Source organism: Haliotis rufescens, unplaced genomic scaffold (genome assembly GCF_023055435.1).
Source record: "Haliotis rufescens isolate VD_foot unplaced genomic scaffold, xgHalRufe1.0.p SCAF_7, whole genome shotgun sequence".
Lineage (NCBI taxonomy): Eukaryota > Metazoa > Mollusca > Gastropoda > Lepetellida > Haliotidae > Haliotis > Haliotis rufescens.
Window position 1 is genome coordinate 29,103,935 of NW_025964361.1, and position 16,935 is coordinate 29,120,869.

Genomic DNA, 16,935 nt, shown 5'->3' on the forward strand with positions numbered 1-16,935 from the left:
TGACAGTAGTGGTGGTGTCCCAGAGAATTCAGCCTAACCCCAGCTTGGCTAAGGGAGAGACCTTACTATTTGTTTGTCGATGATCATGATGATTTGGAGATTTTACGTGTGCTTGACCACCAGATCCCGTTAGTCGCCTTTTACGACAAGCATAGTCGCCTGTTACGGCAAGTACCGGTTTCTGAAGATCTATTCTACCCCGGATCTTCACGGGTCTAACCTCTATTAAGAGGAATCCCCACAGTGGCGAAAATCTTCGTTTTGCGTGTTGTGAAGGTCCGGGTTAGAATAGGTCTTCAGCAACCCAGGCTTGCCGTAAAAAGGCGACTGTGCCTATCCCAAGAGGCGACTAGCGGGATCGGGTGGTCAGGTTCGCTACTTGGTTGATGCATGTCATCGTATCCCAGTTGTGTTGATCGATGCTCATGATGTCAACGATAACTTACAGACCGACGTCAAATAGATGGAATATTGCGGCGTTAAACAACAAACAAATATCGACTGTTTTAGGCTATGGTGAATTCACTTGCCCTTAAGAGAAAAGCCCTCCCTCCCGTCACTCGTTCGCTCACTCACTCACTCACTCACTCACTCACTCACTCACTCACTCACTCACTCACTCACTCACTCGAAACAAGGCCGCCAGCCCGGAGTACTTTGACAGAAAAATACAAGACGTTCGTTAGGATCTACATTTTATTTGTTGATCCACATTGCAACTGATATATGAATAATCGATAAGGTTAAGAGGTAAAGGGACGACCAATTTGATATTGTGTGTGTTGGGATGGGAACTATTTCTTTGCTAGATATCCTAGAAACGTGTAACATGTTGTGGCGCCACCTTTAAGAGAAATCCAAAGCCTTCATACAGTGACCAACATCATATCCCGTCTCTAACCCTACAAATCAGTATTGAATAGTCAGTCCCTAAGCTGTACTGCGTTGGTCTTTTTACTTTCCAATTGAGCCCGAAGGCCCACAACTACCAGAACACTGGATGCTACCCTGAAGCTCAGTTGGGAGACATTCAACGTCCTCCTCACAGGTGTAGTCAACACGTGGCCCAGGCTGTCGCTTGGCTGTGTAGCACCACTCTCCGTCACCGTAACCCTCACCCACGCACTGGCTCCAACAATACCCATTCTGAAATACAAGTAATCAGACGACTTAACATCGTCAGTCAAACGCGTTTAATATACCAATCCAATGAAGTCAAGGACCACCGGATTCTTTCATGTTACTATAGTTATTCTGTCAGGCCAATCCTGTCTGTTATTCCTTAACTTCTTTTGAGTAGTTTATATTTTTTTACCGGTCATACCTCAGTATTCCAGTTATATCACGGCGTGTCAGCTTAATGTGGGAGGAAAGCCCGAAGTGATGCAGGTCTCAGACGTTTACCACTTCGGTGAAACCCACGAGCACGGGTATGGTGCTGGCAAACCTAGAAACATAATCGGGGCGATTCGTGATTCGAACCCACAATCATAGGTTTCTGGCGTGCCCAAAGGACGCAACTCTGCACAGCAAATCGCGGCGACTGGGCCATCCGTAATTTCACGATAATAAGTTGAAATTTACAGATCCTATGTTGAAATTTCAAGTTATTATCTTGAAATTTCAAGTAAGTATCTTCAAATTTCAAATTAGTATCTTGAAATTTCAAATTAGTATCTTGAAATTTCAAGAATTTTTTTTGAAATAAATGGCCCTCAAAGGCTTCCGTAGTTTTGTCGTTTTTACTTACATAGCAGCCATAGTTGAAACCCCAGGAGGAGTCGCATGGCTCGGTTGTATCCCCGCATGGATTTATGTTGTTGCCGTGACACAGCAGCGGGTCTTGAGTGGCGTTACACAGAACTTCATCACTGAAAACAAATAGACACATACTTGACCAATGGGTTGGTGGCTCTGCTCAATTCCCTTTTGGGACGGAAATTGGTAGTGCTTATTTATAAATGAAATTGTTAGTGGCTGTACCCTCGAGGGGGGTTGAAGTAGCGTAGAATTATTGTCCCCCTCAGAGGGTATGTAAGTCCCACATCTCTCGAAGTATTTTTATGCATGCCAGGTTTTTAAATTAGTATATTCGTCATTTTAATCTTTGGCTTATCTGGTACACTGTCGCCAGTGACTGAAGGGATGATATAAATCCAGCCAGGCCCATGCAGGAAGCAAAGGCACTGTAAGTCCCCATGTTCCCTGGTATGGTGATCTCCCTTCAGTGACTGAAGATCTCTAGCCCATTTTTATACTGTGTTGTAATACTGAATGCTTTTTAATATTCTCAACTAGTTTTCAAACAAATCTGTGATATTCTAGCTATTGTACTGTCCATCGTTGACAGCTTTTTATTTAGTCTAGATATATGTATCATTAATGTATAACTTCTCGTCACGATATGGCTGAAATACTGCCGATGTCACGTTAAATATTAACTCACTCACTCAACTTTGGGACGGTAATTTAGTGCGTTTTTTTTTGGTCCGTATAGCGTAAAGTACACAATCTTTGGAACAGCCCAGTGAAGATCCGGGTTATACTGCCTTAACAAACCCATGCTTGTCGTATGAGGCGACTAACGGGATCGGGTGGTCAGGTTCGCTGACTTGGTTGATGCATGTCATCGTATCCCAATTGCGTGGCTCGATGCTCATGATGTCATTCACTGGATTGTCAGGTCCAGACTCGATTATTTACAGACCGCCGTCATATAGCTGCAATATTGCTGAATGCGGCGTTAAACAAGAAACAAACAAGATGATGTAAATCACTTAATTGTCTGGTCCAGACGCGAATATGTACATCCGCGTTGGAGCTCGAATACTGCCAAGTACGGAGTTAAAAACAGACAAAACAAGCCTGACGAACACGAATTTGCATTAAGTTCTTCGTTTTGTACTTAGTTAGACTTAGAGGACAAGTGGAAGAGGTAACGTGAGGTGAGGTGAAATTGGGTTTAACGTCGCGTCCAAGAGTATTGCACTTATATAGCGACGTGCATGTACGTGTGTGTGTGTGTGTGTGTGTGTGTGTGTGTGTGTGTGTGTGTGTGTGTGTGTTGCTGCTTGTACTAGTCCGGACTGATGCCGATTTATAGTGCTAGCCCACTGAGATACCATGCCGCAGTTTAACATGAATACCCCACTCAGACACAGTATACTGACTCCGAGCCGACCAGTCCTTGTTTTAGCCCCTTAATGCCGAGCGCCAGACAGGGTAACAACAAATACCATCTTTTAACGTCTTTTGGTATGACGCGGCCGGGGATCTCCGGGCGGACGCTCTACCACTAGACCACGGAGGCGGTCGGAAGAGGTAATGAGTGCAACTTGACCTGACGATAAACTGTATTGCGACAAGTGAATTTGACGATTCAGAAGAACATGAAATTGACTTGATGGTCAAGTCTAAACACAGGGTAACAACTATTCATGGTAAGAACAAACCTGTTGATCTAACTGACAGGTATAACTTACTACATGGGACACGCTGCACACACTGTGTTGTTGTCTGCACCGTCACCGCAATACGACGTCAGGGCCTCGCTACAAGTTTTCGTGGAAATAAGCCAGGCGTCACACGCCGCCTGCAGCAGAGAAAGTACTGAATGATTTTTCAACATTTTAAAAAAAATCCCGTTGCAGATCTTAATAAATATCGTCCATGCCTTTAAAAACTGACGTCAAAAAGAAACTTTACCAGAGTTTGAAATCACTCTTGCTCAAAAACAACAAAACATACATGCATGAAGTAAAGTGTATTGAGAAGATCAATATAATTTTATTATCAACATTATCAACACTGAAAATGACAATCATACCGCGACCGAGAATGACGTCAGAGCCCCCCAAAGTTTGGTGTGGTACAAAACTCGAGCTTTCAGAATCATGGACAATAGGCGTACAATCCCGACTAACGGGATCGGGTGGTCAGGCTCGTTGACTTGGTTGATGCATGTCATCGATCCCAATTGCGTGGATCGATGCTCATGATATTGATCACTGGATTGTCTGGTCCAGACTAGATTATTTACAGACCGTATAGCTGGAATATTGCTGAGTGCGGCGTTAAACAACAAACAAACCAAACAAAACCTACATTACATAAGAAACAAACCAGACAACCAAGTGATGGATCAGAAACATTCCAGTGACATGATAGCGCTTATACTGAATAACACACGTTCACATCTTTGGTTCATGCATGTCCTCGTCCAGATCCTCATTTGTTGGTTCTTAAGTCAAGCATTGGTTACTCGTGATCAAAAGCTGCCATTGTATCCCAATTGCGTGGATCGATGCTGATGATGTCAGTAACTGGATTGTCTGATCGAGACTAGATTATTTACAGACCGTCGTCATATAGCTGGAATATTGCTGAGTGCGGCGTTAAACAACAAACCAACCAACAAACAAGCGGGGTATGGTGCTGACAATCTTAACCCGTAATCCAAGTGAAACACGGGTTAGACCATCACAGGATACTGGCCAATGGAACGTCTCTTGTCACGTGACAAAGCATGATAAACGTTGAGATATTTACATCGAGTGAGTGAGTGAGTTGGGTTTACACCGCTTGTAATGAGCATCTACCTGTTGTGATACTTACACTAGCCAGTACCAGGACGAGGACTGTCTGAAACCTACACATGACGGCACCACAGGTTCTACAATGACAAACATTTGCATGTACGTACATCTAAATGCATGTACAAGGTTCAATATTGTAAACAGTCCAACATAAACCATCGTCTATTAAACAGCAGACTTCATCACATCATATGTATGAAGACCTCGCATTACTTGCTTATAGTCACTCCCGAGTCATAACGGAATCTACATCGAAACGACGCTAAATGCAATAAGCCAGAAGTTGTTATCCATAAAGTTGTATGTTTTCGTTTTTACTCACCAGAACCCGTGAAGATCCGGGGTAAAACAGGTCTTCAGCAACCCATGCTTGCCGTAAAAGGCGACTAACGGGATCGGGTGGTCAGGTTCGCTGACTTGGTTCATGCATGTCATCGATCCCAATTTTGTGGATCGATGCTTACGATATCAATCACTGGATTGTCTGGTCAAGACTCGGTTATTTACAGACCGCGGCGTTAAACAACAAACAAACAAATATTTACTCACCAACTACTAGAGTTCTTATCAAATCGAATCGACAGCGAACTTGTCCAGAAAATACAAACTTGCACCCAAATCGGACGCGTCGATACTGACTGATAGAAAGACCACTACCTACTTCTATTATATATGAAGAGATACATGTGCACCTGTGACACAGCATGAATTCACATTGGCTGTTTCATTTAACAATTCCGCATCAATTACAAGTAATTATTTCCAGAATAGAAGAGCTAAACGAGGTCGTATAAGGATCGTTGCTTCTGTGTTTTCGTAAGAGATAATCCCAATAAGCATGACTCACAACATGTGTTCGAATATTTCTAATAATGCATGATTTCATGTATTGAATAAAGTAATTAATTGAATTTGTACGCCTAACAAACAACAACACAATATTCGGATAGTTTGATAGATTCTGCTGAAAGGATAATTGTAACATAATATTTTTGTTTTTGAGGAATTTAGACCTTGAGGCGACGAGCATCGGGGCATAAATGCTTTTAAAGCCAATCGCACTAATTTCACAACACGTATAGTGTATGACTCACACACAACTGTTCACCACCATACACTGTGCTGATAATGCCACATGCATTGTATACAGAAACACATGTTTAGTGTATCGTTCTTCTATTTCTTCCGACTAAAAGTCCATTTGGTCCATGTAGCGAACCACCCGTGAAGATCCGGGATAACATAGGTCTTCAGCAACCCATGCTTGCGGTAAAAGACGACTATGCTTGTCGTAAGTGGCGACTAACGGGATCGGGTGGTCGGGTGATCAGGCTCCCTGACTTGGTTGATGCATGTCATCGATCCCAATTGCGTGGATCGATGCTAGTGTTATTGATCACTGGATTGTCTGATCCAGACTCGATTATTTACAGACCGTCGACAAATAGCTAGAATATTGCTGAGTGCGGCATTAAACAACCAACCAACCAACCATGTAGGGAACAGAAACTTTTAAGAGACATGTTCTCTGCCCCTGAGAGTGGCTTGGGTTTAACACTACCCCAAACTGAAACACTTGTTACAAAGAAACAATGTGGCGTCTCTTTAAGTGACTGTTTCAAATGTGCTTCCATCACCTAGCAGTGAATAGGTACATGTACTCATGAGATGAAGATGTGACACGATTTACGCTGCTATACCCTTGTAATGGCGTCAAATTCACCGACTCACTCACATAAATTTACTTACTGATCGTCCTGCGAAATTGCAAATTTCTTTAAGGGAGAAAGCTTCAGTAAATTAATATAATAATTTGAAATTCACTTTGTGTGAGTTAATTACCCCTTTAGCAATATTCCAGCAATATCACGGCGGGGGACACCTGACATGGGTTTCACACATTGTACCCATGTGGGGAATCGAACCCGGGCCTCTTTATATATTGATATTCGTGTTTTCATTAGAATAGTCGGTGCAGTAGCAGTTTGATCTGAACTTTGAGAAAGTGAAGAGTTCTGCTTGTTTTCATCGGCGGTTTGTGAATATCCACGTTGGACTGTACTTATTGCGTGGCACGACCTGATCATCTGGATATGGGAATGTCTACTTTAACGAGGTTTTAAACAGTCTCCGGGCGCCATCTTTGAAAGTTTGCTTACATTCTGTCGACGTCCTCTATGTTACCTTCAGTTGTTTCTTATCATAAAGGTTGAATAAAAATGCTGTTTAAAGATCCGGTGTAGAAAAGGTCTTCAGCAACCCATGCTTGTCGATAAAGGCGACTATGCTTGTCGTAGGAGTATCGCTGAGTGCGGCGTTAAACAACAGACAAACAAACTTAACAGTCAATTTTATGTTTTTGATCCAGATTGTGATTGCATGAAAATTAGTGCCGTTATAACTTCGCTGCCAATCATATTACAGTAAACTACGGTTATAACGAACTCGAAGGGACCACTAACTTTAGTTTGCTATAACCGTAGTTCGTTATAAGCATATATGCAGCATAACAATAGCAAATAGTCGGGACCAAAAAATCAGTTCGTTATGTCCGTCAGTTCGTGATAAGCGTGTTCGTTATAAACGTACTTTACTGTACTTAAAGCCGACTAAAGGTGATGATTTTCCTCTGTCTACCATATGCTGCATAATTTATCGTTTTATGCTGTGAAGCATGTCAGTTTAGAGCTATTGTTTTAATTATCATGTCATTTACAACTTGAGTGACAGTCTGTGACACACACGGTTACATCCCATTAGTAAGACATCCCATTAGTGAGACACCTATTGTAAGACAGTGGAGTAGGTGGGATTAATTAAACAAACACAGCCAGTCTACCCACTTAACAATGGTCACAGCCCATGATTAGCGGAATAATTATTAAGAGTAAGCCAGTAATTCTGTTTGAATATTCTCAGGAAATAAATGAGTTAGGAGCTAGTAGGAGCTTACTCAAAAAGTTGAGATGCATGTTTTGTTAAAACTTACTTATTACACATATAAATTCCCCCTAGTCTGTGACCATTTCACTAAACCCACAAAATAAACTAGAAAACTTCAAGGCCTTAGGCGTATTCTTAGTAAAAACGGAACTACTAAAACGCATCTAAAAACACAATAACCTACCAAATCAAAATCACATAAACAAACAAACATCCACCATACCAAGCTCCCTTAGTTCTCCTCCCCAATCCCATCGGCATCTATTCCAAATCTCAAAATTCCCAAATTCTATATAAGCAACCCCTAAAACCCCCCTCTTGGGTTGCACAGACCACTTTCGCCCCTTTCGGAAACACATTAAATGGCCTGGCCGGGCCCGTGTGCGAAATACGCATCAGTCGGAAAGCGCACGTTAAATCTCCAAAGTAAGTAAGTAAGTAAGTAAGTAAGTAAGTAAGTAAGTAAGTAAGTAAGTAAGTAAGTAAGTAAGTGACCATTTCATGCACAATCATGGCAGGTTTGCAGCAGGTTGAGTTCTTTACCAGTCAAAGAGGTACTCTCCAGGTCCTCTTTCAGGGATATATCTCCACTACAAGAACAAAGTAAGACAAACTGGTACTGATTGGCGATGTACTGTTAAGACCTGCATTGGCAAATGTACAACAGTTGGAAATTTTGTTAGAAATTTCACTGTACACAACCACTCACCAGAAGACACCAGCAGAATCCAGTTCCATGGCAGCTAAAGGAAGAGAGCAAGAGAAGAACCAACCACTCCTATGCCAGCCCTCTACAACGACGAGGTCTTGAGACATGATCCGGAGGCTGCAGCTATATTTCTCTCCTTCAGCTCAGCGCCATGTACAGACACCGCTGTCACACCATCCCGAAACTCCCTAAAACCAGAGCTGAACTCGACATTGCAGCTCCCTGGAGAGAGACCCATGATGGTGAGCGGTTTCTTTTTTTTGCCGACGGTGAAGTAGACAAGATGCTGGTATTTGCAACTGATGATCAGCTTAGAGTCTTAGAAGGATCAGCTATCCACGGGTGTCAAGACACCACTCCAGTTCTTGGATGCTGTTGGCAAACTTCTGAAGATGGATTAAGGTTGTGTCAGTGTGACAACCTCGATGTGAACTGTGATGTGAACTGTGATATTAACTTTAACTGAACTCTAAGTGGCGAATATGTTAAAACAATGGATTTAAGGGATGGATGAATTAAAATGTTGAATGAAATAAAGTAAAAGAGGGTATCAAGCATCTTGAGTCATTTCTTTTGTCTATAATAAGACAAGTCCATTTTCATGATAGGGGTTAATTACCTGATTAACATGTGCAACCAGGTATGACATTGCTGTTTTTAAGGTGTCTCACAACTGGGCTGTCTTACTAATGGGAGGAGACCACACACACACACACTGTATACTTTCAGGACGGTGTTTTTTTCCGCCTCTTTTCAGATCGTCTTCCACATCATACCTATTTCAGGTTATGGGCCACATGATATCAATTTCAAGTGGCCCTGAAACATATCGTATCACATTCAACAGGTCGTGTGTAAATTCTACCATATCTTGTGACATCTCATGTAAACTGCATCATGCAGTGCGTTATATCATGTAAATTGCAGTATGTATTGTGGCATTTAATGCAAATTTCACCATCCTTTGTGTCATTCCATGTAAACTTCATCCTGTCTTGTGCCAACTGATGTATAATTCAATGCGGAAGTAATGCGCAATGGTGCCCAACACCACTAAATAACATAACGTTCGAGACCATGTCGGTTGTCATTCAAATCAAGGATTTGAACAGCATATAGATCACAAAACATCAACGATTCTGCTGCCTCTGGAAGTTTGCAACAATAGTAATGAATTATGCAGACATGACGATCACACCGAGTCTCCAATTGTGAACATAACCGCTCGTTGCATACATTGTCCTTAGATTTGCATCAACAGGATACTCTCTTCCTCCAGCAATAAAGGTTATACAAGTGTGCTTCTATTGGGATTCCTTCGATGATGACGCAAAACATTTGTGGCAACCTTTGTACTGCACCTTTACCACTATTGCTTTGTGTGTAATACAGCGCATGGGTACAATGTGTGAAGCCCATTTCTGGTGTCCCCCGCCGTGATATTGCTGGAATATTGCTAAAAGCGGCGTAAACCCATACTCACTCACTCACACACTAATACAGCGCAACTGTTCTGCTGAACATGGCATCGACCGTAATCTAGACAAAAGCAAGTTTTTCTTCGTTGATGTTCAATGTAAAAACCTAACGTTTTTGTTATACTGGTTGCTAGCAGGGGTTCATTTGTCGCTGATAAGTTATCTGACATATAATCCACCCCCAGTTCTTGTGTTGCCGTGATGTTTCATAACATATGTTTGAGGAAAAGAACATGCTATTGATTAATAAACCTATAAGACAAAAACATTCGTGTCGAATTAAATTAAGACTAAGACACTTGGGAGGCTGGGCAATGTGTACGCTTCCATCAGGACAATGATCCAGTGCAGAAATCAGTCATCTCCATGGCTACAATCCTCAAATGTTATTTAAAACTCCTTCAGGAACCATCTTCTTCTCCGTTCCCAAACACTAAGAAAGATCAAGACATAACCCATTTCGACTCATGATGACGTCATAGCAGCCGTGGGGAACCTTTTTGACAGCCAAGCGAACGACGTCTACCAATCTGCAAAGAAATTTCACCAACATCGTTTGCAAATATGTATCAACGTGAGAGGTGATTATGTTGAAAATATATAATTTTTATGTCTTTAGGTCGATACTTTCTATGTGAGACTCGGAACGTTTCAACTACGTTTACGAAAGGAGACACAAACATTAAATGTTCACATACCACCTGTGTGTCGGACGCGTCTGTTTAATGGAGTTTCTATTGTTTCTAAACTGGCTAAAGAACATTCCACTAAAAGATAAGTTGGTACTTTGAACCAACCGCTCCGACACAGCCTATTAGGTAATTGAAGTTTTCAGGGTTCTTAAGCTTTCGTTTCAGTGTTTCGTTTCAGGAGTGAGAGCACTGATCCAGATCGCTTGTGCACTAGGTCCGTTCACTTTAAGTCCAATAAATGAGTAATTGGTTTTATTGATTCATCAGTACCCTTGGGAGGAAATAGTCCAGTTTGCTCGTGACTTTACACAGGTATGCTGAACATATCCTTCTTGTGTTGTACAAATTAACAATATAACTCATTTGTCTTAATGTTTTGCCGTTTTCCTTTCAAATGATATCAATTGAAAGCTACATTGATGTTTAGCTCACTTGACAAAGTGAGCTTATGTTATGGCATGCTTGTCCGTGTTCATCGTTCGTCGTGAATCGTAAACATCTTCTCTGAAACTTCACATTGTTGTTCCAGTATGAAGACGCGCCAAAGTGTTCAAGAGGTTGGAATTCGATTTTCAGTATGACCGCCACGGAGATATGTGTAATATTTTTAACGTTTACCTATATTCAACCTTTGCACTTTGACCATGCGCCTAAATTATCACCAAATGCGTTCCCTTTCACTGTAAACGTCGTCTCCTGGGAAACCAGGGGAACTGAAACTTTACATGCTAGTTGCCATCAATGATGACATTTGAATGTGTTGACCCGTGAATATCTGGGGTAGAACAGGTCTTCAGCAACCCATGCTTACTGTAAAAAGTGACCATGCTTATCGACAAACGAGATCGGGTGGTCAGGCTCGCTGACTTGGTTGATGCATGTCATCGTATCCCAATTCCGTGGATCGATGCTCATGATGTCAATCACTGGCTTGTCTGGTCCAGATAAAATTATTTACAGACTGTCGTCATATAGCTGAAATATTGCTGAGTGCGACTTTAAACAATAAACTTGAATGTGTTGAAGGGGTTCAAATCGATTACAGGCGATGCGATCTGGTACATATATGTTTTATGGTCAACATAAATGTTACGTTTCTAGTTTTATTTGACCTTTGCAATTAGATCCTAAATACTCCTAAATTCTCCCAAGAGAGTATATTTGGCTCTTTATATGTCTCCTTCGTCTTGCCAGGGTGAGCGAGCAGGTTGTCTTTTATATTTCTCCTTTACGTCATATTGTGTTCCATTACATTTTAGTGTTAGGTTTTTAAATCCTCAGTGTTTATAAGAACATATTTCAAGACCCGTGAAGATTCCGGGGTAGAATAGGTCTTCAGCAACCCATGCTTGCCGTAAAAGATGACTATGCTTGTCGTAAAAGGCGACTGACGGGATCGGGTGGTCAGGCTCGCTGACATGGTTGATGCATGTCATCGATCCCAATTGGGTGGATCGATGCTCATGATATCAATCACTGGATTGTCTGGTCCAGACTCGATTATTTACAGATCGCCGTCATATAACTGGAATATTGCTGAGTGCGGCGTTAAACAACAAACCAACCAACCAACCAATATCAATACTGACAGCAACTGTTGACATTTAAAACTACATACCAGGTGAGCTACGCTGCGTTGGCACTAATTTGTAAAACGATGTTTACTAATTATACTGCAGACTGAATCATTGATGAGCACGCCAATAAAGCGAAGTAGCTGTGCATGGCAACGACTGAAGACTGTTCTTGAGAATATCATCAGTACAGTTGCCTGGTTCATCACTGACAATATGCTTTGTGTAATTGTGGTATGTATAATTTTGTCATTATTTATAGGTCGTTCTTATAAAAACGTGATACCTTTCTTTCAGTCACAGGGGACAAGCTGAACATATCTTACAGAAAATCCAGTGATACTTATACATAACTTGATGTTTCAGGGTGGTCGACATTTTGTAAGTGTGTTCTATGATAATAAGAATCCACCCTCCTTGTAAACAGAAGAATACTGTTTATTTGTCGTTATACTTATAAATAGCTGACAGTAATGATCGACATAATTATTCGCTATACACGTACATAGGAATGTGTGATAATAGACTAACAACTCAATATCATTAAAATCAGATCTTAGTTTTCGCTACCGCTAAACAAAGTTCCGAGGACATCCCATTACGGGTCACGTCAGAACGACCTTTCGCGAACATTGACCGACCAAAGAAATGACTGACAGGAAGTCGACATTTGCCAATCAGAAGGCAGCTTTCTCGAGCTTTACGGCACTAGTTTCAAACTGGCGACTACGCTTCGAAACATATTTCTAAAACTGACCAAAACAACATTCTGGAATGGCTTATAGATGGCATAGATTGTATGGATATAATCATAAAACCCGTATCTTGCGTTCGGAATACCCTCTGTTAAATATTTCGAGGTTGCATGACTAGAAAACACATTCCGACTGTCACTTTCAGGATCTGGTAAGCGACGCTCTGATTGGTTGAATGAAAGGTCGTGCTGACGTGACCCGTAATGGGATGTCCTCAGATCTTTGTTTAGCGGTAGGGAGAACTAAGATCTGATTTTAATGAGATTGACTCACAACCAGACTCTGAAATGAACATACCGTACAGATACTGAAGTAATCTAGACTTGCCAAACATTATAGACTTGCATGGGCTTTATTTGATATATTTGTATCAGGGTCTGTAAGACAGACTAGTGTGAGACAAACATCTCAGTTATACATGTGTGAGTCTTTTTAAACTTTCAGCTTTTCTTTGGAATTCAGTTTTCACGTAAGTATAATTTTTCACATACGAAAGTACCATCTTTAAAAGAAAACATGAATAGATACACGTGTACAATTATGACACATGGTAACTTCCGCCGCTTCGCTCTTCCATACATTATATGCCAACACGAATGGTTTTCTTAACCACGTGGTTATGAGTGAGTGAGTGAGTGAGTGAGTGAGTGTGGTTTTACGCCGGTTTTTAGCAATATTCCAGCAATGGCCTTCACACAATGTACCCATGTCGGGAATCGAACCCGGGTCTTCGGCGTGACGAGCGAACGCTTAAACCATTAGGCTACCCGACCGTCCACGTGGTTATGAAAGATGTGAGACCTCCATACCTCCCATATACATCCTATGTCCTCGATCCTCGGCATTACAAATGTGTTCTAACTCGATAACCAGAGTTTTGTTGAACGGAATGCGATACTGGAAAGCCAGGACAAAGAGTTGTGATTGATACTTAACGCCGAATGACTATTTATGAGGTCCGCTCTCTGGTGCGTACCACTGTGAAGGACGGGGTAGCGGGTGGTCTGTGACAAGTAGTACGATTGATATGTGCGTGTCTCGGTTAAGAATTCTGGTATCGATTTGTCACACCGACCTTCTAATGGATTTATGAGCAAGACGTGTGTCTACGGGAGCATAGTCAATTTCATCGTCATGACCTGCACGTGCACTACATGCGTACACCCTCTCTACTTGTAACAAAAAAAATATGTTTGCCCAAATTCTGTACACCGCCTACTTGTCTCAACACGTTCTGAGAGTTGGTGCAACTTGTCCTGGATTGCAAGTTATATACTTGGCAGGGTCTCAATCATATCATCTTTTGGGTGACCTCCATATAAGATCAAGGCCACGAAATTTCCGGTTGATTCAAGAAAAATAGACTCACAATAATTAACTCCACACTTTTCATATGTCATGGCTGTGTCAGATGTCAAGGCCGCATGCATGATATGACTGGTGAATAGTTTCATAAAGGAAGCATTGTTTGCATGGTGTGGAGACTTCTTATTTGTAACATCGCCCAAGTCTGTAACAAGTAGTGTCCTCGCATGTGATTGGATGATGTTGAAGGTGAAGGTCACTCGGTGTGAGGAAGACGTCCCAAAAAAACTTGTGTGCACAGCATCTTCAGCAGAGTTTTATTTGAATTTGATGAAACTTTATAAAAACAAGATTGTTTATGACTGAGATTGAGTGAGTGAGTTGGGTTTAATGCCGCTTTTAACAGTATTCCAGTTATATCACGGCGTGTCGGCTTGGTGTGGAGGAAAGCCCGAAGTGATGCAGGTCTGGGGCGTTTACCACTTTGGTGAAACCCATGAGCACGGGTATGGTGCTGACAAACCCAAAAATATAGTCGGGGCGGACCGGGATTCGAACCCACAATTATAGGTTTCAAGGGACTCGACTCTGCACAGCAAGTTGCGGCGCCTAAGACGACTGGACCACCCATGTCCCCCGACTGCGAGAGAAGTTCAAGGTTTATGAACAGGAAGTGCTTGTAACTTTGTTATTGAGGTAGCTAGAGTCAAGGGACATCCTGTTTCAAAGTTGTCTTGCTTTGATCCCGTGTTTTCACAAACCGGAAATGATGTTATTACACCGGAAGTGTTTATGATTTTGTTACTAAGGTGGCTAGATACATGAGATTTTTGTGTTTCAAAGTTGTCTTGCATTGGGCCTGTGGTTTCCGAAACCGGAAGTGGTTATAACTTCATTATTAACGTAACTAGATGCATCGATATTTTATCTCAAAGTTGTACTGTATTGGGTATCTGTGAAGTCAAATGTCACATGATGTGGTCAAGATAAATTGGTTCAATATATATTTTGCTGATTGGCAAGATTTGGTACATTCAGGAAAAGGTGTGCACAAGGGCTGCTCCCTTTTTACATGACTGTAATACAAGCATCTTTCTAGTTCTTCTTGCTTATTTTTTTAAATTTGAATTTATTTATTTATTTTCAGAATGTTGCATTTGTTTCATACTTTTTATGTCACATTTTCCCATAAATATATCCGGATTCCATAAAGTGGGTTTAAGACACCGCAGTTGAATGTGATCTAAATTAACGGTTTTGGTGCATGGATGGATCACTTATGTATGGTTTAAAATGTGTTCACATCATCATGTTTAGAGTTTCTCTCATTGCCTTATCATCTTCGTTATATGCAAGGCCGCTATCAGGTGATTAAAGCATTTCTTCAGCTGTTTGGCATTTAAATCTCCACACATCACGATATGACAATCACGTACAGAGAAAAATTTCAAATAAAAACTCGAAGCCAATGTCATGTTTTCATGTCCTTCATGAAGGCATGCTTAGGATATTAGTCGGAGTCGCACAGTGGGCCTTGCCTTTACCAGAGATTTCGTATGATTTTGGAAAGGGTTTGGTCGTGGTAGGCCAAATCGGTCACGAACGTTTACGGTAAGGCATTGCCAAATTATGTGATGTATTTATTGAATCCTGGTCTTTGACCTTCGGTCATGCATTAAATAAAATATTATATAAGTAAATGCAACATGTGTTTATACCAAAAGGCAAAATAGTGTACATGTAAGTTTTTGTTTGTTTGTTTTTTAACGCCGCACTCAGCAATATTCCAGCTATATGACGGCGGTCTGTATATAATCGAGTCTGCACCAGACAATCCAGTGATTAATATCATGAGCATCGATCCACACAATTGGGATTGATGACATGCATCAACCAAGTCAGCGAGCCTGACCACCCGATCCCGTTAGTCGCCTCTTACCAAAAGCATTGTCACCCTAGACGGCAAGCATGGGTTGCTGAAGATCTACCCTGGAATCTTCATGGGTCGTACATGTAAGTTCACGATGGGACTTTCAACCATACACTCCATATTCCTTCGCTCTTATGTATTTAATGGGGCAGGGGTGGTCCAGTCGTCTGATAATGCCTTTAATTTCCAGCTTATCTAAGGTTCATAATTGGCCACTAACCATAAGAGTCTCAAAGTCTCTATGTCTCAGAGAGAGAGATAATGTGATGCTTTTGTGAATCAGATCTGAAATAACTATATGCCTTTGTCTTGTCAAATATACAATTTAGGGATTAAGATAACTTCAAACAACAAAGTGAAGCATACATGTATCTAACATAATCTCCCCAGGCATCCCTCACATCTACAGGGGGCACGGGTGGCCCAGTCGTCTTAAGGCGCCGCGATTCGGTGTGCAGAGTTGCGTCCCTTGGGCACTAATCTAGTTTACGGTAGATGGAGGAGAAGAAGCAGCTGCAACAGATGTAGTAGTAGTTGCAGCAGCAGCAGCATTAGTAGCAGCAGTAGGAGGAGGAGGAGGAGCAGCAGCAGTAGTACTGGCAGCAGTAGAAGTAGTAGTAGCAGTCATAGTAGTAGTAGTAGTAGTGTCAGCAATAGTAGTAGCAGCAGTAGTAGTAGTAGTAGTAAAGCAGTATCAGCAGCAGTAGTAGCAGTGGTAGCAGCAGTAGTAGTAGTAGCAGCAGCAGCAGTTGTAGTAATAGTAGTAGTAATAAATATAGTAGTAGTTGAAGTAGTAGTGTCAGCAAAAGTAGTAGCAACAGCAGCAGTAGTAGTAGTAGTAGTAATAGTAGTAGTAGTAGTAGTAGTAGTAGTAGTAGTAGTAGTAGTGGCAGCAATAGTACTAGTAGTAGTAGTAGTATGTTGCTATGTTACAGTCTGCGGAGGAGAAGGGAG

At 41.5% G+C, this 16,935-nt stretch overlaps 1 protein-coding gene across 1 annotated transcript; it reads right to left on the bottom strand.

Moving 5' to 3' along the window:
* Window positions 1-682: 682 nt before the first annotated feature.
* On the bottom strand, window positions 683-5,259 carry LOC124124199. The gene is made up of 5 exons (XM_046487315.2): window positions 5,145-5,259; window positions 4,615-4,672; window positions 3,483-3,592; window positions 1,751-1,871; window positions 683-1,146 (listed from the first exon to the last, which is right to left on the bottom strand). The coding sequence occupies exons 2-5, from the start codon at window positions 4,654-4,656 to the stop codon at window positions 955-957; spliced, it is 465 nt and encodes a 154-aa protein (XP_046343271.2). The 5' UTR covers window positions 4,657-4,672; window positions 5,145-5,259; the 3' UTR covers window positions 683-954.
* Window positions 5,260-16,935: the final 11,676 nt, after the last annotated feature.

Excerpts from the sequence above, each read along its gene's own strand:
- LOC124124199 (XM_046487315.2), bottom strand. The coding sequence starts at position 4,656 with ATGTGTAGGTTTCAGACAGTCCTCGTCCTGGTACTGGCTAGT. Across the intron at positions 3,593-4,614 it reads TCGTCCTGGTACTGGCTAGT|GCGGCGTGTGACGCCTGGCT; the intron begins GTAAGTATCACA and ends TCTCTGCTGCAG. Across the intron at positions 1,147-1,750 it reads GTTTCAACTATGGCTGCTAT|AATGGGTATTGTTGGAGCCA; the intron begins GTAAGTAAAAAC and ends CTTGTATTTCAG.